At 36.2% G+C, this 22506-nt stretch overlaps 1 protein-coding gene across 2 annotated transcripts in view; it reads left to right on the top strand.

Annotated features, from left to right (window-relative positions):
- The window catches only part of TBC1D22A (TBC1 domain family member 22A), a 159356-nt gene that overhangs the window by 57720 nt on the left and 79130 nt on the right, over nt 1–22506 (top strand). For both annotated transcript variants that reach the window (XM_027639754.1, XM_027639755.1), the window contains exons 9-10: nt 984–1093; nt 14810–14885. In XM_027639754.1, the coding sequence (XP_027495555.1) occupies nt 984–1093; nt 14810–14885 (186 nt within the window). The remainder of the gene's footprint in view (nt 1–983; nt 1094–14809; nt 14886–22506) is intronic.

The raw sequence follows: 22506 nt of genomic DNA, 5'->3' as shown, positions 1-22506 counted from the left end.
ATTTGGGGAGAATTAAACACCTCTCTCTTCTGCACGTCGACCTCTCCTTAGAATAAACCAAGGCTGAGACAGATGCTTCTTTGATACTCATCTTGATACAGTAAGACACTGTGAGCTGCTGCAAGAAAGAAGCTACAGCATTTACTCAGAGCATTACAGTTCATGTTAAACTCTCTTCTGGAGCTGCATGCGAGCTTTGGGAGTTAGGTGGCAACACAGCACACATTCTGTGTTCTTTTCAAAATGGATTAATTCAGATGCTGTGCTTTAAAAAGACAATGTAGCTTAGGTGGTAAAGTTTTGGTTCATGTTGAAATGTGAATTTCTTTTAACATGCTTGTGTGAAAGACAATTTCCAGGAATCCATACATCATTGGGTTCTGTGCTTTTCCAGTATTGAGAATCATGTGTTTTTTGGGGGTGGAGGGTGGGAATTTGTTTCCTTTTGTGTAATTTCCTTCTAATTCCAAATGCTTGCCTGAAAAACAAATCCTCCTTGAAAAGTTGTAGTCTGCTTTCTGAATAAATTTCAGTGGTTTTCTAAAAGGTATTTTTCGGGGCTTTTTCTTCAGTGAAGACTGGCAACATATTTGCACTTTCTGTGCATTGATGCAAACATAGTCATTTTCTTCAGAGATTGTTCATATACAGCTTGAGGGCTCTCAAAGTGCTTCTGGTCTTCTTTCAGGTGTGAAATGTTTAGAATAAAGTAATTTATTATATATTAATTCTGGTTAACCAGGCATGATTTGAGATTTTCACAGTCTGCAAGAAATTAAGTATTCATTAACATTTAAAGCCATTAGATGACACAGCTGAGCAATAAATGATTCATTTAGTCCCTGTTAAAGTAAATGTGCATTGAAGTTTCTGACTAGAAGATAAGTGGTGGCTGTCTTTGTTTTCAATTATTTTCCTCATCCTTGCTTTATTTATTCTGTGCACTTCATTGACTTGTCTTTCTCTCTCTTTTGCTGAAACAGAAGAAGAAGAAGTGGAAAATTTTGATGTTTCCAGTCTGGCTGAAGAAGTGCTGCAGAACATAGAAGCTGACAGTTACTGGTGCATGAGCAAGTTGCTTGATGGCATTCAGGTAAATTGGTTTTTCCTGTCTGTAAGTAGTGGAGTTAACCAATTAATGTCATGGCTTTGAACAACTTTAAGGTTGTTGAGAAGGAGTACATCTATGAAAAACAAGGGAGAAATTGATTTTCCCATTGGAGAAATCTACTGCTAGTTTGGCATAGAAAGGAAAGAAAGGAAAAGGAAAAAAATAATTGTGAAACTTCTTTTCATCAAAATGTCTGCATGTTTCATTGTGGTATGATATTCTAGAGCATAGTTGAAATCTCCAGTTCTAGAAGCATGTTTTGTACCTCAGTCACCAAGCATGAAGAATGTTTGCTCAAGATCTCACTGAGGTGATGAAAAGCTGGCCTACTTATTAATTTTTAAGTCATTAATATAGCAATCTATAGGTGATTGCTGTCTTAATAGTTCCTGAAATTATCTTCATATTTTTAAAATATCAATTTAAAACTTTATACTTATACTGTTTCACTGTTTGATTTTTTTCTGTGTGGAGAAGCTATAAATGCAGGCACAATTTTCTGTTAAATGCAGCAAGTTACAGTCTAATAATGGTGGATTTGTGTGTACATGTTTGCATTCGTGGGCATATAAGTTTATGAAGAAGTACCTACAATATTCTTTCCTGTGACTAATAGTTTAATATGAATGTTTTATTGGCTAAGGCATATTGGCTAAGGCTCATTGTGAATTGAAACTTATAACAGAGTTCATGTTTGACAAAATTGTTGTAAAATTGAGTCAACAACAGAAGTCTTTCACTTTTTTGAAGGTATATTAAGTGTATTTCTCCTGGTTAAAAGTCAAATAGCTTAATGTTTTGTGTAGCACTGTTGAAATGCATAGTCATTTTCTCATGTCGATTCCTGTAAAAAATGCTGTTTTCCTTATTTCAATGTCTCAGAACTACTAAATTTTAAAATACTTAATCACATTAAAAATATGTGAAAAGTTACAAAGAAAAAAAGTGAGAACTTGGAAACTACTGGAAAGGAAGAAAGTCAGGTAAAGAAATGCAAGCCCTCCGACTGTTTTACCTGTTTCTGGAACATTGTCTGTCACTGGCCTGCTACTCAATTTTTTTCCTAGGAATGAAGGTTTAGAGATTAGGTCATTTGTCCTTAAAATTCTGTTTTCATACAAAACCATCAAGTACTGATAAGCAAAATATGGAAACTAATTGTGATGGAATTAAACTGCATCAATGAAAATTTAAGCTGTTACATAAATGGAATGGTACTGGATGTATTCAAGGATGCACTCATCTATCAAAAGCAGGCTTGAAGGATTATGCTAGTGGTGTGACTAATGGTGTTACAGTTAATTCACTGCAACTGCAGTGCTGCTGAAATGGAAGGGTTTCTTGTTTTTCTTCTCTCCTTCTCTTCTTTTGTTTCTTTTCTTTTCTGTGATGATACCACTTTACTTGCCAGGTAGAACAGTCATGTAGTTGCAGGTTGAGATAGCTGGGAAAACTAACCCTGCAGAGAAGGACTTGGGGATATTGGAGGACAAGAAATTGGACATGACCAGCAGTGTGCACTTGCAGCCCAGCCAGCCAAATGTACCCTGGGCTGCATCAGAGTGGCCAGCAGGTCAAGGGAGCTGATTCTCCCCTTCTATTCTGCTCTTGTGAGGCCTGACCTAGAGTGCTGCATCCATTTCAGGGATCCCCAGGACAACACAGATGTGAACCTGTTGAAATGGGTCCAGAGGAGGGCCATGAAGATGATCAGAGGGCTGGAGCACCTCTCCTATGAGAAAGGCTGAGGAAGTTGGGGTTGTTTAGTCTGGAGAAGAGAAGGCTCTGGGAAGACATTATTATAACCTTTCAGTACTTAAAGGGGGCTTTTAAGAAAGCTGGAGAGAGACTTTTTGCCAGGGCTTGTAGTGTTAGGATAAGGGGTGACATTTCAAACTGAAAGAGAGTAGATTTAGACTGGACATAAAGAGTAAATTTTTTACGATGAGGGAACCCAAAGGAGTTGTGGATATCTCCTTTCTGGAAGGGTGTTCAAGGTCAGGTCTGATGTGGCTTTAAGCAACCTGATTCAGCTGAAACTATCCCTGTCCATGGCAGGAGGTTTGGACTAGATGAACTTTAAAGATTCCTGGTTGATTCACTGTATGATGCTACGGCTCTAGCTGACTTGCATTCTGGATGCACAATCATTTGTCTCTGAAAATATGGTGTAAGAGACTCATGTGTGGCTAGTGATAGTGTGGTCTTCTCTCTGAAAATGTGGTGTAAGAGACTCATGTGTGACTAGTGATAGTGTGGTCTGAGATGTCTGAATAAACCGTACAGGGATTTTAGAGTAGAGGAATACGTGACATGGTAATAACGGCAATCAAAGAATCTCTGCAGAATGTTTCCATCATTTTATTCTTCAATATAAGTTTCTATTTGATGTTGCCCTACCAGTAGTGGATAAGTTTAAAGAGTGTGTTTTGGTATCAGTTAGGGTCATCTTGTGAAATTTTTGACTAATATGAACTAGATACATTTTTTTGTGTGTTTGTCTTTTCAGTGTATAAGAGTGTAATGGAAGAATGATTGTATTTGTATCCCTTTATTATTCTTAACAGAAAACTCATTTATCTTTCCAGCCTATCTCGGCTGTCTTGTTTTCTTGATTCCAGAATTGTCAAAGGTGTTATTAAGAGATATGTATTTCTTGCTCGAGTTTTGCTACACATGGTATCTGTTATTTCTCCATTCCTCACTCATCTCACTTCCCTCCCTTATGTGTCTAATGTGACTCTGTGTATATTTATTATAAGAACACATCTTTGAACCACAGAGACCTATGGAATAAAGGATAAGAGCTGGCATTGAGAATCGGGACAGTCACTTCCTGACATGTATACAGTTCTTAGCCGAGAGAAGAAATAAAAAACTTGATCAAATCATATGTTGCTTCAGCAGATTTACTTGTGCTAGTTTTTTGTGATCGGGGAGTTTCTATGTCTTTGGCTCCATTTAAAGAGTTTTGCAGAACTTTTCCATGACTCAATGTTTGATATTGCATGATAGTTTAAACTATTTTGTGTTTTCAGATTACTTTGCATCTTCTTTCCGTGTTGATTGTCTCTAGTTATAGGTTCCTAAGTGACTGCACTTGTGTCTCATCACAATTTGATTGAGATTTTAAAAGTTGATTTAATAGAAATACTAGGAGATTTTTTAATATAAATTTGTCTCTCTCTAAACTGTCAGTTAATCTTGTAATCTGTAGTTGCATATACTGTCATCAATTTTGGATAACGATATGCTGTAATGGTTTTCCTTTTCAGTGCTTCATGATTCTGTGCTCAAAATTTTGTCTTTATTTTTTGTCCTCACTCCAATTTTTTCTTACTTGTTTTAAGGAAACAAATGCGAACTTCTAAAATCATAAGAACATAGGATAATTCTGGTAGGAGCAGACCTCTACCCAATGTTCTGCTCAAAGCAGGGTCAGCTGTGAGGTCAGATCAAGTTTCTCAGGACTTTGTCCAGTTGGGTCCTGAAACCTCCAAGGATGGAGACTCCACAGTCTCTGGGGGTTAACCTGTTCCAATGTTTGCTTGTCCTTATGTTGAAGTTTCTTCCTGATAGCCAGATGGAACAGTTTTTGTTTGTTTATGCTGCTTGTCTCTTATCTTCTCACTATACACCACTATTAAAAATGGAGCTGTGTTGTCTTGATAATATAGGTTTTATCAGGCTGCTACTAAGTGCTTCTAAAGCCTCCCTTTCTCTAGGCTGAACAACCTAGCCTCTCACAGAGCATGTGCTTCATACCTCTGAGCATTTTGGTGACCTTTTTCTCTTGCTCCAGTTTATTCACATTTTTCTTGCATTGAGGTCCCTAAAACTGGATGTAGTATTCTAGACATGATCATAAAATACACCACAAAAATTAACTTTCTAAGCTCCCCCACAATTTGTTTTAATGTGGAAGAGAAGTTTTTAGGCAGGCACAACTCAGCATGGGAAATAAAAACAGAATAAAAACTATAGAAACTGGAAATCAAACAAATACACAGTATTAATACAATCCCTACTACCCCTGGGGTCCTTCCACATCAATCCAGAAGAACTCTTCAGGACAATAGCTAAAGTCTTTCTCACTGGGGTATCAAGGAGAGGGTCTTTTACACCCCCACCAACTCCTCAGCCTCTGCCGAGGTCTCTTCCTGGATTGCAAAGGAACATTTGTTTTACCAGGTCTTCATCATGATTACAGGGAATTAGCTTTTGAGTCCTTTCCACCCTGGTTCGTGAAGGTTCTTCCCAGAGAGTAAAATGTCCACTCTTGCCTCTCCAGGTTGCAGGGTTTCTGGGTCTTGCTCAGTCTTTTATATACCCCAGATAGTTTTCACCAAAAGTCCTTACTCAGAAAAAGCCTGCTTGGTTTGACTTCTCTCTGTTTCAGCTGTTGCAGCTTGACTTCATGTGGCAAGGGGGGTCATTCTCCCCCGCATTCCTCGTCTTTCAGTTTTTGGCTGCCCTTGTCCAAACTCACCTCCGAGCCCCTCGACCTGTCTCCATTTTTCAGTCTCAGCTCCAGGTCACTCCCTCCCCTGCCATTGCGGGGGGGGTAGCAGTGAGACTGCTTGAAGTTTTTGTCTCATCCTCTGCCTGGAATTCTTCCAGCTCTGCACGATCTCCGCTGCTTCTGCAGCTCCTGGGCCGTCCCTCGACCCGTCTCTGGCTTGGCTCCAATGCCGTACCTGCCTGCCAAGGGGGGCTAGCTCCAACCTCCTGACTGGCCTCTCAAGTCTATGCCACTGCCTTTCCTAGGCAGTGGGAGGGAAAAAACCCCTAGCCTTTGACCACAGGCACGTGGTCCAGTTATAATACTGTCACAGGCTCCCCCGCAGCCCAGCCGGGGGGGGGGGGCAGGAAAGAGGGCCTGGCCCCCTGCAAGGGGCCCTCAGGCCTCTCTCCTCTCACCTCATGGCTTCTGAATCCCTCTCTCTCACTGCCAACAACTTCCTTCTGGCTGTTGTAATATCCTAATTTCACAGGGCGAAACGCAGCTCTGATTGTCCCCTGATCGGAAACTCACTTGGGACCAACCACTTCCAGCCCCCCCACAGGGATGAGACAGCTCAAACCATGACATTATTTTTAAGCATTACAAAGAAAATCTGCACAGTAAAGGTGATTGAACTCTGGAATTGTTTGGTCAGAGAGGTTTTAGAGTCCGGAGTTCAAATCCTGACTCCACGTGGCCTTGAGCAGCTTGCTCCAAGTGACTCTGCTTTGGGAAGGGCTTGGACTTAGATGGCCTCCAGAGGTCTCTGCCAACCTCTGTGATTTCACAGTGAGTGCTGAGTGGGGATAATCCTTTCATCCACTGGGCCAGGAGGCTGCTGCCCAGTTTTGCTGCCAGGACTTGCCACTGACTCATTCTGAGCTTGCTGTCTGTTGAGTCTTCAGCTTCTTTTCCACAGAACTTGTCTCCAACCTGTGTTCTCTTGCAAGGTGTGCTGATTTATGCAGATTTATAAAACCCTGTTTCTGAGGATGTGTGTGACCATATGCAAAATATATCTTCCATGCTTGTGATAAAGCTGGTTGTCTTTAGAACACTTGCAAACTGTAGGTGATGCATGAGCATTTTTGCATTTTCACCTGTGGCTGTGCATATGGGAAAACTAAAATTATCCCATGAGTATTTTTTCCATTTAATTAACTAGATGTTCCCATATATCCATTGTAATTAACTTTTTTTAAATTACTAAATTGTCCTTTATAACACTTTTCTCAACAGAGTCTCGTTAATATTCAAGGAAAAAGTTTGCATTAATCTGTGCCACCTGAAAATATAATGTTCATGTATAAAATACAGTATAACTCTTCATTTTAAGTTTGAGTGTAATGGTAATAAAATAACCAAACAGGAAATATATGCATTGCATAATTATCTAACCAGATGTATAAAAATAGCATTAAAATATTAATATCATTATTTATCATAACCTGGTAATTTTTAGAACAAAAGGGAGATAATTTGTTCCCAGGGACTGGAGTATGCTGAGGTATATATTATCTATTTCTATGACTGATCAAATAGCAAGATTTATGATCTTTGAAGGGAATCCTGCAAAGTTCTTTCTCACTCCTGAGTTATGGAAAGCTGTTGCTAAGGTGTGCCTGAAGTCTGGATGATGGATGGATGGAATGCTACTTGGAAAGCCTTTCAGAGATCTGCTGGAACTGATAAATAACATGAACATGCATTTCAAATGTTGAGAAGTATGTGCAGAAATAATTCTTTATAGGACCTTCCAAAGGTTTATTTTAATCGAAAAATAGGTCAAGTATAGCTTTCTTCGTACCTTTTCATTAGCTGAATGGAGAAAGTAGTTTTTCATCCCGATTTTCTCAGCTGAATATAGCACAGCAAATGTGGTGTGTTCAGGGAAAATGGGATATATGATATAACTATCTGACAAGCAGTCTTCAGAGTCTCTGCTAACATTGTATAACTGATACTGAAAGACAGTACTGCAGTCGTGCTCCAGTTCCTGTATAAACAGATTCTAATGCCAGTCAGAAATGTATTCTTGAGAAATGTGGAAGCCTTGTCAGGAATTGTCAGAAATGCTAGCAGCAGTTATTTCTGTGTGTTGTTCTCTTCAACACTTCAACTGCATATTCATGGTCTGTGTCTGTCCCTGCAGCTACTATTGCTGTAACTCCATCTGTGAGTCAGAACTTCTCTATGGTGATAAGCGTTTAGTAGTTTCCAGAAATCCAGATTGTTCATTTTATGCTAGTGTCTTGTCCAAGTTGGATCTTGAGAGTGACAAAACATGGTGGGTTTTGTCCTGACGATGTGACTGTTCCAAGGAAAAACAATGGTTTGCTTGATTAGAATTGTGTTCTAAAACACTTATAAAAATAACAGCTTTTTGGAAAGTCGTGAAAATGAGAAATTTCATGAGCAGTAGGTTCTATAATCAAGGCAGGGATTTGTGCTTGCTCAGCATTCTAGAATGGCTTTTCTTCTGATGAGAAATGGACAACTTCACCATTTTTAATAATCGCTTATCAAATGATACTCCTAAGTGGTATTTTTCTGTTACTCTATCCGTATGTCATATATGAGACTCAAATCATCTGAAACATAAGCCTGGCCACAGTAGGTGCTTCTGTCCAGAATTCTTTTTGTATTCATGCTCAGATATCTGATTCTATTTCTCTTAATAATCTATTGGAGCAAATACTGCTTTATGGTGTTTTAAACTTTCAGCGAAGGAAAAGAAGGTTCAAAGAAGAGCAAGAGTTTAGAAACTTTTCTGTAAGCAAGTTTTACCTTTCTTAATTAAAGAGATTTCTAGTAGCTTGCTTAGTCACTGGAGGACTTATATTCCTCCCCATCAGTTTGAGAAGACTGAATGCATCACTAGGATGCTGTGCATCAGGATGCCTAGTAAGAATTTCAGGGTCAACTGCTAACTCTGCCCCGTTTAGTATGTATCTGTGATTTTCTCCTATTAGGTCTCTGGTAATGGGTAAACAAGAAGGCCAGTGCTCAAAACTGCCTTTGTACTAGGTGGAATAGAATGGGTTAGATATGACATTAGATTTTGAAAATGATTTGAAGGGGATTCAGGAGAGCACAGACAATTAGACACATGCATCAGGGAAGTCTGGAGAAAGTGTAGAATAAGCAGGATTAATGGTGAAAAGATAAAAACCTATATTATTTAATATCTTCTGTAGCTCCTGTAGAGCAGCACAAACCTGACAGCTTTTGGAAGGAATCAGTGAGCCTGTGAACAACTATATGGTTTAATTGTATTTCCAACGTGCATTTTGATAAAGTCCTTTTTACCAGAAGTTCATAAAAAGCTAAGCATATATGGTAGAAACGTTGCCTATTATCACATAGGGAGGAGAAGCGTTTATATAAGTAGTTCTTGAGAGTAAACATCACTTTGCTACTTTTAAAACCTAAAATGAGCTTGTGCTCAGTATGCTCTATGCTGTTCTAATCCCTTTTGTCTGTCTCATTTTAAAAAGATGACTTCAAAGTCAAAAAAATAATAATGGAGCAAATAAGTGGAACAGTTTCTGGGTGATGGATTATGTTCTCCAACTTGGATGACTTAGCTAAGTGGAGGAATGTAATAGAAGTTTTTAAAATGATGAGTTACATGAAGAAGGTGTATAGGGAGTAGTTGCTTTCCGTCTCATCTGATGCAAGACCTAGATAGTATCTTGTACTTCTCCTGAGTGATAGTCTTAAAAAAAGAGTAATTGAGTAGCTAAGCTGCTGGGCTACTTGTCAAAGGATGAAAAACATTTTACATGGGTTTAGAATCTGAAAAATTTGACGTTTTGTTGACGAAAAATCTTCAAATAGCTTTAATTATGAAGATACCACTCTTGAGTTAGGGAAGTCTCAGAACTGCAAACTGGAAGCTGAAGGAATGCTGCAAATACATCACTGCAGGTTTTTTTTGCTCCTACCATCCCCTACAGTAATTTGCTGCTGACTGCTCTTAAAAGGGAGAAGCCAAGGTGGTTCTTTTGTTTGACCCAGTAGCCAGTTTTAAGTTTGTAATGATAAACTTTGGGTGGTACTTCAGGTAATAGAAAATTGAGGGTAGCGGTAGGATTTATGCTGAAGGCTGTAGTTTTTCTTAAGAACAGGTGTCATCAGTAGTTCTTAAAGAGCCTGTGTCTCTTTGGAAGCTAATAATGCAGTTTCCCTAGCCTGTCACTGAGAGCAAAATTTTCAGGAAGACAGCAAATCTGTTTGTAATCTATAGATGACATATACTGTGCTATCAGTATGCTTCAGCATACAAATATTTTATCTTCTACCTAAAATTTACAGCATCAGTTTTTGGGATTGTAGGTGTCCATATTTATTATTCCTAACTTATCCAGATTTGAACTGTTGTTTGGCCTATGCCAGAATCCAAAAATATACCTTGAGCACTTCTGTTATTGCTACTTGAACAGTTTCTGTAATTTATAATAAATCCACTTGTATGAAACTAGGTTTGACTACACAGCCCAGTAGAAGGTTGGATATTTGGTTCTGAGACTGTGGATATTATTCTAACTTGAAAATCAGTACCTCCCTTTTAATAAACTGTTGCTTTTTTTCATCCTTTTATGTAGGAATAAGTAAGATACTGTTTTGCATTTAAAAAAAATTTGGGCTGCAATGCTTTGTAAATCTCTTTCTTAGTACTTAGGTAATTTTACATTTTCAAAAGTCAGGCTTAATAATTAAAAAGGTAGGAAGCTTTTCTTTTAAAGGAAGTATCTTGGAGTAATTATAGAACATGCTGTGGAATATGTGCTAACAGCATAGTCCAGCACACTTGTGTTTGTTCTTGTGCATGCACACTCTCTTCCTCCTGAACTGTATTTAAGAGTGAATTTACATTATAATCTCGATCTTCAAGAAACATTTTGACCAAACTGTGCCTAGCATTGATAGTGTTATTATATGTGCTGCCTATCATCAACTAGTGTCATGTTCCCTCTTTCCCCCCACTACCTTTTCACATAACTTTGACAGCAGGATGAACTGAGATTTTAAATAGGATTTTACTTAGAGAATTCAGAAATATATGAATGAAGTACTTAAATGAGTTAAAAAAGTAAAATTCCTAAGATCACTTTCTGACATAATGAGATAAGAAAGAAAGCTTTATTTCTTTCAGTTGTCATTTGTTCATGTGATACTATATTTGAACATACCTAAATTGGTGTATAAGAATTCTTAAATATACATTAGTAGAGAAAATAGACGTCTATGTCTGTGTCCCTATGATGCTTAATGTATGCTTTATATTTAAAAGCTCTGTTCTGATTGTTAAAAATGAACAAACTACATGTGAAGACTGTGTGTCAAAACTTTCCACTTTAGTATTTTATTATAAATTATAATGACTGTGTTTTGAGAAGAAGTCCTAGTTGTAGTTGCGGGACAGTGGGGTGGTTATACAGAATAAGTACAGACTACTAACACAAATATTTGAAGCTGAAGCAAGTTTTGATCTCTTGTGACATTATAAAGTCTTAACCTTCTGTATTGTAGGGTGAAACTAATTATGTGTCAGAGTCTGAACTAGATATTATAACCATTCAGCTGTAGTAGGTTAGCATAGTTCCCTAAAAGTGTGTTGGAAACCATCTGAGCAGAACATCAAGGAATTTAGATATTGCACACCAGTGCATGAATTTTTTATATTTATCATGGATTCTGTTGTGTACTTATGCATACTTTGTCATATGTGTATGCTTTCTGGAAAGTGTCAAGAACACTGTTTAGAAATAGCAGATATTTTGTGTGAAATAGCAGATCTTTTGTGCTACAGATCTGTTGAGGCAAGACAGTTCTGTTCTCAGTTACTTATGACATTTTTAAGACTGTCTTTTGCTTAATAACAGTGGTCAAAGTTACATAAGGAATAAATGAGGAAATACAACAGAAATATGTAGAATGAGTAATGAAAAGAGGACCCACAACTGTGAGGGGGAATAGGTAGGAGAGTTAAATGCTAGACTTTTCTTTTTCTGTGACAGTTAGCAGAGAACTTATGTGGCAAGGTTTTTGTAGCAGGGGAGCTACAGTGGTGTCTTCTGTGAAAGAGGCCCTGTGTGACACAGAACCAGTTCCACCCCCTCCCAGATGGACCAAAGCTGAGCCCATTGGTGATGATGGTGGTGCCTCTGTGGTAATGTATTTAAGAAAGGGTAAAAACCACTGCGCAGTGATGAGAGAGGAGCGAGAAAATATGAGCGGAAATAGCCTTTCAGACACCCAGAGCAGTGAAGAAGGAGGGGGGAGGAGATGCTTCAGGCACCAGAGCAGCCCCCTGCAGCCCCTGATGAAGACCATGGTGAGGTAGCTGTGCCCCTGCAGCCCATGGAGGCCCATCGTGGAGCAGAGATCCACCTGCAGCCCCCGTGGAGGACCCCACGCTGAAGCAGGGGGAGGTGGCTTGATGGAAGCTGCAGCCTGTGGAGAGGAGCCCTCACAGGAGCAGGCTTTCTGGCAGGATGTATGGCTCATTGGGAGCAGCAGAGATGAAGTATTGTGAACTGACCTCATGTTCTCCATTCCCCTGCAGCACTTGGCGAGGAGGAGATAGAAGAGTTGGGGGAAAAGTTGAGTCAAATTTCAAAGCTGGTATCACCAATTAAATTGAATGATAGAGGAATTAAAATCTTAGCCACTGTACTTTGATGTTGCCCTGAGCAGTAGTTCATTAATTTCCTGAGTTTAACATGTTTTTTTCTATGACTGCATTACTAGCTTTTTTCTCCACCTATAAGAACAAAAGGGGCAAGGATAGTAGATAACAGAATACCTTTTATGTTTAGAAAGTCCTTCTCACAATTTCACCAACTTCAGAAAGTCAACTACAAGTGTCATAGGAGGGAATATGTAGAACATAGTTTAATTAGAAAAGAGAACTTGGGGAGCCAATAAAGACCTTTCCAGTTAGATGAGTCAGCACAAACAGAACAGTGACTCCCAGCTATGTTCATTTGCAGCTGAAATAATGAACAGAAAAATAAATAAGCAAAAGATCAAATGTAGTGAAAAGCAAACTTGCCTGTTTTCAAATCAAGATGGCAGTTTTAGGTTGCATTTCCAGGTGTGTGTGGAGTAAATTAGGCTTTGAGAGAGAAAACAGTTTCAGATTCATAGATCACAGTTGGGAGTTGCACTATCTGGGGAGACAGTAATGATCAAAGCACTGGTGTTTTAACTCTGTGTTGACTTTCAGTGTTAAATATGTGAAGATACTTTTACAGAGGATCTGTTACAGAGGAAATAATTGAGTTCCATATTGCTGTAGTTTGAGTGCAGTACTACTTCTAGAAACACCAGTTAACTTTCTTTAAATAAACAGAACAGCATATGGAAAAAAAAAAAGCTAATACAGTTTTTGTTGTTAGAGTAGGTTCTGTGAAGAAAATTATAATGATTACCTAAAGATACTGTGTCCTGGATATTATACCTGACTCACACAGGAGTGTGTCTGCCTTGGAAAAGGCAGTTTTCCAGTGCATGGGATAGTTTCTTTGTCCCCATAATGGGATTATAATAGATTTGAATTCTGTGTGAGTCTTTCTGTTCTTTCAGTTTTGGTGCTTTATTGCACTACAGAGGATGCTTATATTCTGTGTGAGAAACAATGCCAACAAGATGAAATGGATACCTATTTTACTTGGTGATTCTTGTGGAAAATTCAACAATTCAGAGAATTATTCTTGCTTCCTTGTCCACACTGTTTTGGTTTATACTTTAATTTCTGATATTAATTACTGTGAAAGGGCTACTGCTAGGCCAGTAGAAAATTTTGCTATGGTTTTTAAAATAGCTACTACTGTGGTCAGTTAGAAGTGATGAGAGCAGTAGTAGACTTTTTGATACTGTGAATCACTTGTTGGCTGATGCACTGTAACTAACAATTATTAGCGTATCATTTTGCCTTGAGAACTTTTAGGCTTCATAGTTCATGCTAGTTTTATAGAATTTGAAGATTAAATTGCAATTCAGTTTCATAAAACAAATCAAAAGAAAAATCATGTAAATATAGTTAAGAATGTCAACAAGGCTTTTTTTTAAATAGAAAAATATGTCAGGATAGATAAAAATGAACTGATAATCATGCCTTTTACTTTACCAAGTTAAAATTTGAAATCAAGTCAAGAAAAATTAATATTTCAGTGTCAGTGAAAATCTTTTTGGACTGACTTTTTGGATAGTTACTCATCTCTCCAACTGATAAAGGAATTACTTAAACAATAGCAGTTGAGATGAAAAATCCTTTACCCTCATTTACTCTGTAAGTAGTGGTTACCCCAAAAAAACTCTATAGCAACTTTCTTTTAAAATATGTATGGGTAATTTTCTTTTCTTAAATCTCTCAAGAACCACAGCAAAACTGTAACAAAATGAGTTGAATGAAGGGATACTCAGTTAAATATTCAGAAACATTGCTGTATATTTAAATAATGTAATAATTTAAAAAGATTGATCACTTTGGGGTTCAAGTGGAGATACCTGTCTTGTTCTCATTATTTCAAACTCTAGTCTGTATTGCAGAGCTGCAATCCAAAAATTAAAAATCCATTTAGAGTTAATACATTTAAACAAATATATGCAAATATAACAACATTTTAGCTATATAGGTTGTGTGTTAGATTTTGATGTATGACTTTAACTGGGTTCGGAACAGTTTTGACTACATTAAAACAGACTTTTGATTTCTTATGCTTCTTGAAGTTATTATTCCACACTTCTAAAGATCAAATTATTTTCCTGTCTCTGATTATGGTCTAAATTTTCATGTTTCCTACATTATTTGTGTTAGAATTGTAAATTTATGAGAAAAAAATCACCTTAAGAAAATTCTAGCATGGCACATTTTGGCATATAAGATGAGAGCCTTTCAAAGCTACTTGGGCTTGTGCAATAAAGCTGTAACTTCAGTAGATTAGCAAGGAGAGAGCAATTGTTGCAGGCATAGCTATAGGATATATACTGTTAGAGATGAGGACTCACAGGACTATATATTGTGATGATTTACTATTTTACTGTAGAAGCAGACCTAGGAAATGTAGAAGGAAAACAGAAACACTATAGGAAAACATAGAAAAATGCATGGATTTAGATAAGTAATTGAAAGAAATGTTTTTTGTTTTCTACAACTAATGACTTACATATGTTCTCCTCCTTAGGATAACTACACATTTGCACAGCCAGGAATTCAGAAGAAAGTGAAAATGCTGGAAGAACTTGTTAGTCGGATTGATGGTAAGTCTTGATGGCTAAGCTTATTTCTGACTGATGTTTCATTGAAAGTGTTTAGTTAAAATGTTTGCAAGAAGACAAGTCAACTTCACTGCAGTCACCTGCAATGGTGGGGTAACATTGCCTTCCTCAGGTGAGGTGTCATCATTAGTTTCTCGCCCACTGGCCTTTGCGGATCACTGTCGTGTGTCATTTAAAAGAAAACCTCTAGAGCGTGAGCCACTTTCATTACTTTTTATAAAGGCAATATAATCAGAATTCAATGGCAATTTCTTTGCAGCAGAGTAATGACCACATACAAAAGGCAGCCAGTATTCATTTCGCATTAAGTCTCAATGAGTGTTGTAATTCATGCAAGTCACAGTGGTTGTTTATGGTTGTCCTTTGGCACTATGTTTTGTGCCTTTGTGCATCATTTTACTATCTGGAATGCCTGAATAATTTCTCTGTGGGATCCAATTAATTATGAACTCTAGAAATAACATCTTTAATTTTATAGATAAATTACAGTATGTGCAGGGGTAATTTTAGATTATGCTTTCATGTTGTTGCAGGGCACTTTGAAATATTTTCCACCTTCATCCTTAAATAATTCCCTTCATGAAATGCTGACTGTCATATTGCTAGAACAGAGTTTAATTAAATGAAATGCAAGAGATAATGCTTGCCCATTCTAAACATACTCTCCTGATAGTTTGTTAAATTAATGAACACAGTATTAACAAAGTGTTGCCAAGCAGAACCAGGCAACACTAGCCTGTCAGTGATGGCTTAGAAAAAATATTCCTTGTGTAGCTTAATATTTGATAATCTTCTTGGAAACATTAATTCCATCTTTTTGTTACACATACTGTGAAGTTTTTTTGGGCCAGTGCTTACCATAGGAGATTTTGCCTGCTCATATGTACATCTTGAATATTTGATAATGGTCTTTGTGCTTTTCTAGGATGTTAAAGTATTTTTAATGATCAAAAACTAAGGGCAGGAGAACAATGCTTGTGTAATATTACACTATACATTCAAATGTGTGTAAAAATTCTTGTTGTAGATACATTTTATAAAATGCAAATGAATATGAAAAATAAAAGGGGATATTTCTGTATATTAGGTAGCCAAATATTTATATTAAAAATATCTTTAAATCAGTATATTTAAGTACTTCAAAATAATCTAACTGCTTGTAATGTAACTTTTTATATGTCATATTAGGTTTGCATCAATATTGGTGTTTACATTTCACTTATAGAAGCAAATGATTATATATTAATTGAAGTGTATAATTATAAGGCCTATAAATAGACTTCCTTACCTTGGTCAGTGAATATTTATATAAACAAATTGTTTAACCAAGGTTTTAAAATTGAAAATAGCATTCTGATAATCCACTTTATTTTTTGATTTAATAAAAATATTCAGTATAATGCAATATATTATTGTTTGGTTTTTAAAGGAAGAAAGAAATGATGAAGTCTTATTTGTACCTTCAGTGCTTTGGGGATATAGTTAAATAACTTCTGTAGGTTTAGGAAGCATTATTTTTAAGATTTCACACTTTAAAAAAAATAAGGCAGATAGTTATAGCAAATAGTTGTGTTTTCTTATACTGTCCTTTGATCATTCTTTGTAACTGAAAATAAAATGTGATTCCCGATTTTTATCTAATTTAAAATAATTCTGTGGGGTCTTTATAATTTTCATAGCTTTCAATAGACATTATGAGTGTTTGCTAGTTAATATTGATTTTTCCTACTGTCCTTAATACTTACAAAGTAAAATCTCAGATTAATTTTAATGCCAGATCATTTCCATGGTTGAGTAGTAGAGGATGTTTTGAGCAGTATAATTGGAGAAAGCAAAGCAAAATCCTTACTTTAAAGAATTTATCATCCTCTAGGAAGTGTATTTTGCAGCTTGTCTATATGGCATACCTGTCGCATATGTAGAAGAGATGTTAAGGGAAACTATTTTAAAAAGGAATGGGATTACAATGCTTCAGAATGGTGGAAATTCCATTAGATGTTTTTCCCTTGTAGAAATTAGGAAGTATTTTAAAAAGGTATCATTGCTCTTTGGAAAAGAAGCTAGTAATTAATGTAATTGACATTATGGAAATTTATAATTCTTTAGGTTATATGGGGCCTCTGGAAATCAGTGTTCCAAACTTCTGCTCTCGCCTCTCTTGATCTCTATCGAAGGGGACAGGGTCAACTTAGATCGAGCTGTGTAGAGTCTTGCCCTGTTGAGTTTTGAGTAATTCTGGGGATGCAGATAGTGCAGCTTCTTCGAGTAAGGCTGTTGGAAGTTTAACTACTTCCATTGTGATTTTTTTTAAAAAATAAATAAATAATTTTTTTTTTTAAATGGAACTTAGGTTCACTGCCTTTTATTTTATCTCAGTGTACCTCTGAGAAGAATCTGGTTCCACATTCTCTACATGCTCTCTCTAGGTAGTTGTAGCTGTTCATAGACTTCTTTTTAAGACTGAACAAACCCAGTTCTGTCAACCTCCTTTCATGTGTAAGATACTTTAGCTCCCTATGCACCCACTGGACTTGCTCATGAATGCCAGTGTTGCAGAACTGGATGTAATGCTACAGACACGGTTTCCTGAGTGGCGAATACAGAGGAAGAATGACTTCTTCTGACCTGTTGGCTTCTCTCTTGCTTAGAAAGCCAACATACATTTGATCTTTCTGCAAGGATGCTTTTGTCTCAGGTACAACTTGTTGTCCACCAGGATCCCCAAATCCTTGGCAACACTGCTTTCCGTCAGGTTGTACCTGGTCAGTGCTTGTTGAATGAGACTGTTTCATCCCAGACAGAGGACATGTCCTGTCCCGAACCTCAGATGGTTCCTATCAGCCATTCCTTCAACCTGCCAAGGTCCTTTCAGAGAGTAGCTCTCACTTTCAACATGTCAGCCACTCCTCCCAGTTTGGTAACATCCACAAACAGTGCACTCTATGCTATCATTAGTTTTTAATAAAGGTATTGCACAGTATTGGCCCCAGTGCTGACTCCCGAGGGATGCCATTAGTAAGTAGTTGTCAACTGGACTTTGTCCTACTGATCACAACCTTTATAATAGAGGGGGTCCAGTTAAAAGTTTTGGATAGTAAAAGATACTTTCAATATCCTTAGGGCTGTTTCTTTTTGTCTGCAAGACTGTCCACTCAGTTACTTTCTTTTGCAAGAAAAGCTCACCAAAGTACATGCAAGATTAAAACAAAGTTTTAGTTGTTAATTAGAGAATGATAGATGTGTACTGCTGTCATGAACTTTTGGATGCCTGAGGTAAAAGATCCTGAACTTCTTGGCTTTTTGGTAGCATCATGACAATTTGGTTAAATTACGTGTTGTTGTGCTTTAGTCTTCATTTCTTTTTGCTTTTGTCTTTTATACTGAGTCTGCTATACTGTAGTTAAAGGGGAATGTATGGTTCATATGAATTCAGTGACTTTTTAAAAAAAACAAACTCACAATCTATACTATCTCTACATATCCTAAGTGCTAATTAAGGTTACTGTAGAAGAAAATAATATTCTTGTTGTTACTATGTCACATTATTTGCTTGATGCTGGCTAACTGCATGGTGAAGAGGTTCTTGATGTAGTAAGTGGCTTTGTGAGTGGATGAAGCTCATACAGCTTATTTTCTAATAGTAATGGATTACCAGTGTATGGAAAGTGATGCTTTTGCTTTGGAGACTGCTAATGCATGATGTTAGTGATTCAAGCAAACTTCATTAACCCGGCATTATGGATCACAACTCCCCTCAAAGTAACTGTCCTTGTGTATGCACTGCAGAACATTGCAGAAGACTTCAAATAGCCAAAATACCCTCTTAATTTAATCATAATCTCATTCTGCTTTAACTCCAGAAAACAATTTTGATGAATTGTGTTTGATGGAATTTTTTTGGTTTTTTAATTATCGCTGTTATAGATGAGATGGAATTTGAAGATAAAACATTATTCAGTCTCATTTATCTCCTTGTCATCATAATTCAGATTTTTATAGGAGTTATACAAAAAAACTGAGAAGGAGGGTCAATAGATAGCTCAATAATGTAAGAAATCTGTTATAACTAATTCTGTTTCCTGTAATGCCAGTAGAGCTTTTCTGCTGTAAATCATGAACCATTTCTCATGGTTTATAAAAGGTCATACTCACATGGCGTGCTGTCTTCCACTTTTGCTTCATTTAGACTTGAAAGCCAAGAGACGTGGTATAGGAATGCCAAAATTAATTCAGGATCTGTGTTTCCGGAATTTACAGGTGCTCAGCATTTGGCTTGTTTCATGCTTGAGAGAGTCTCAATTTCTTCAGTTTACTATAAGACATCTGGTAATTACATTAGAGCTTGAGGTAGAAGTCTGAACATTCATAGATAAAAGTAGTCTTGGGTTTCCACAAACATTGGTAAAAGATGTTAAAATCGTGTAGCATTCTCTAAAATTAGCTGGAAGGCAGTTCTATGAAAAAGAACCATCTACTGTAATGTTAAACATTTTTTATTTATGTTGTTTATTTGTTATTTATGTTGGCTTCTTACTAGTATTGCAAAAAACTATAAAGGCAGTATTGGTGACTCAACTTAGTATAAGTATTCTGCATCTTGTTTGAGGATAAGTTTGAAAAGATTTTTTTTCTGCATCTTTTATAGAACAACTCGACCTAGGGTTTGTATTTTTGTTCTGCACAACCTGATCTTATTTTTTCTCGTAGTTAAGAAATTCTGTGCTATTACTGTTCCAGATTCTTTCACCAGAAATCACCAATCGTTTTGTGGAATTGACCCTCACTCTTAGTAACAAGTCAGGGAAAAAATAAAAATGCAGAAAATTATTAAAAATAAAAAGGAAAAAGAACTTACTGTTGCTGTATATAACTTTCCCCTTTTCTTGAAAATGGAAGTGATGGAAAAATACCCAAGAACATAAAAAGAGTGCTGCATTTTGACTTTCCCATAAGGAAGTTTATCTAGAATTCAACTGCGTTTCTCCAAGTTTCAGTAATATTTCGGAATTTTCGCTGTTTCCACTGGGAATGCATCTTCTGGTCATCTGTTTTGGATGACAGCTATTCTTACATATGGTATTTTAATCGGGACAATTTCTAGTTTGTTTCTATTTTAATGTTATTAAAAAAGTTACTATTTTTTTTAAGAGAGAGGTATTTTTAGTGCCAAATTGAAGTTGTTATATTTGGATTATTTCAAATAATGACTTTTAAAAAATACTTTTATTTTTGTTTAGCCATGGTGAAAGAGCTTATTTAATTGCACCATTCTGTGTACTTCTCATACTTTGAAATATTTCCTATAGATACATCTAAAAGGTTAGTTGATAAAATTCTTAATATTTATGTATAATATTATGGTTTCTTATTTAATTGGAGAGGTTTATAAAACATCCTTCATTAGAATATTAGTAGCGGTGGACTTATCCTTTATAACTTCTGAGTTTTAAAAATTGTGTGTTCTTTCTGGGCTACTAAAGTTTCAAATGTCCAGAGTTCACTTGAGTTTCTTACAGTTTCTTCTCTGAGCATTGTGTGGATGTTTGACATTCAACAGGTTCTTGTCCCAAGAGATAAAGCTGCCTATTCCCTTAGAACTGTCCAATGCTTCGAACACAGATGTTTCCCAGTTCTGCTCAGAACTTAATTTCATATGACAAGTTAAGCCGAAGAGTGCTTAGAGATACCTACTGAGTAGTTTTAATACTTTCATAGTTTCTGAAGGACATTGAGTTTCTCTGGTGATTGAACTTTTTAAACTGCAGAGAAAATTGTTTTACTTTTTTAAAAAAGAAAATCTGGGTCTCAAAAAGGCAGAATATCAACCAAGACTAATACATATTCCTATTAAATGGTTTACTGTTGTTTAATAAGAACTCTCAGAACAAGTGATCTGTTCAGTATACGTGATAGATGTAGATTAATTAATTTGTTTTTTAATTGGAATCTTGAGTGACCATACAATGAACTGATAATAAAACTGTGGTAATAGGTGACATTTGATCTATCTTTGTTACGTATTCAATCGTGCTAATGATTTTTTGGTTGATGATTAAAGAATGCATAATTGTATGTGCAAAATTATGTTCATGTTTAATTACATTGTTAAACATTTTTCTGACACCAATAACTTTGAATTAGGATAGGGTTGAAGTATCTGGAAAAAAGAACTCTAATTGTAAGAGTCGCAAAACTGGTATTCTCAACCACGTGAAAGCATTTTGAATTGGAAGTGGACATAGAATTTATTTAGACCTTACTGCTGCTATTGAAAATGAGTGATTAATAATGACCTTGTCTGTTGGTCCATCTTTATATGTCAGCTTGGTGCTGAAGTGATTAAAAATCTTGTAAGCATTCCATAATTGTTTTAATTAATTTGCACCATAAAGCTCTTTTTCATTTTAATAAAGCTATTTTATTTAACTCACTAGTAGTTATTTTATATCTGATTTTATGGTTGTAATTACTGTATTATACTTTAATGCACTTGTAAGTGCTGTTCACTGGGCATTATAATTAATTAATATATCTTTTAAATCATATTTTTATGTTTTACCATGGAGATTATATTTGTATGCTGTTACAGAGTTCAGAGATCTTAGCAAGGGTTGAGACTGACTATATAATCGTTTGTAAATTCCTGACTGCTGTAGGCACTTTTTAAATAGCCAACACTTGCTTTTTTCATGGCAAATTAAAAAAGGATAAAAGGATGAAAAATGATGTTTAATATGATTCAGAATTTAAAAAGTGTTAGACATAAACCCTCTTATGAATGCACACAGTTATGATTTAGAAGAACAGGCTAGAGAAGTCCAGTGGTGGTACCTCAAAGTAGAAGTGTCTAATCAAAGATATTTTTCTCTCTTGTGTGTTGCACTTTGAATATTAAGTTCAAGGTCCACTGGGAATCATAGGATGTTTTTTTCACTCTTATCTAGAAGGGTAGATCTTTCTTGATCCCTGCTAGATGTTTTTCCCAATAATTTTCTCCATTTTGTGTTAGATACCACAGAATTGCTACTTTCATTTGAGGCAACTAGGCCTTCCCTCCTTCCTTCCTCTAGTATTTTCTTCTTTTGCTTTGGTATCAGCATCTTGCGCTTTTCAGTATTGGAGTATTGACCATATCTTTTGTGTCTGATGAAAATACTTCTCAGTGATTTCATTCATTCTAAGTACATTTAGTGAGCTAAATTAAAATGGACCATTATGTTTAAATTGTAGGCCATGAGGAGGATATAATTTGGTAATATTTCTGGGTTTCTACCAGTCATATTTTCACTTTTTGGGACTTTTCAATGTATATTTTTTAAAATGCTTTTATTGTCATTTTTTACAGTGGACAGTTTTGTCCAATTACAAAAAGCAAACTAACTCTGAAAAAAGATATAATCAGCATGTAAATATTTTACGTGGATCTCTACTATTACTTGAAGCAGAATTGTCTATCATAATGTGATCTTGTCTTGAGGTGCATGTTTATGATCTTTAGAATGTCACCTTCAGTCATCAAAAATGTTTTTTGTTATTAATTTATATTAATAAAAATTAATATACATAATCACTACTAAGTCATTGCTAAGCTCTAATCTTGACA

Source organism: Corapipo altera, unplaced genomic scaffold (assembly GCF_003945725.1).
Source record: "Corapipo altera isolate COAL_440 unplaced genomic scaffold, ASM394572v1 1b, whole genome shotgun sequence".
Classification (NCBI taxonomy): Eukaryota; Metazoa; Chordata; class Aves; order Passeriformes; family Pipridae; genus Corapipo; species Corapipo altera.
Note: the sequence above shows the minus strand (reverse complement) of the source record. Positions and strands in the feature narration are given on the sequence as shown.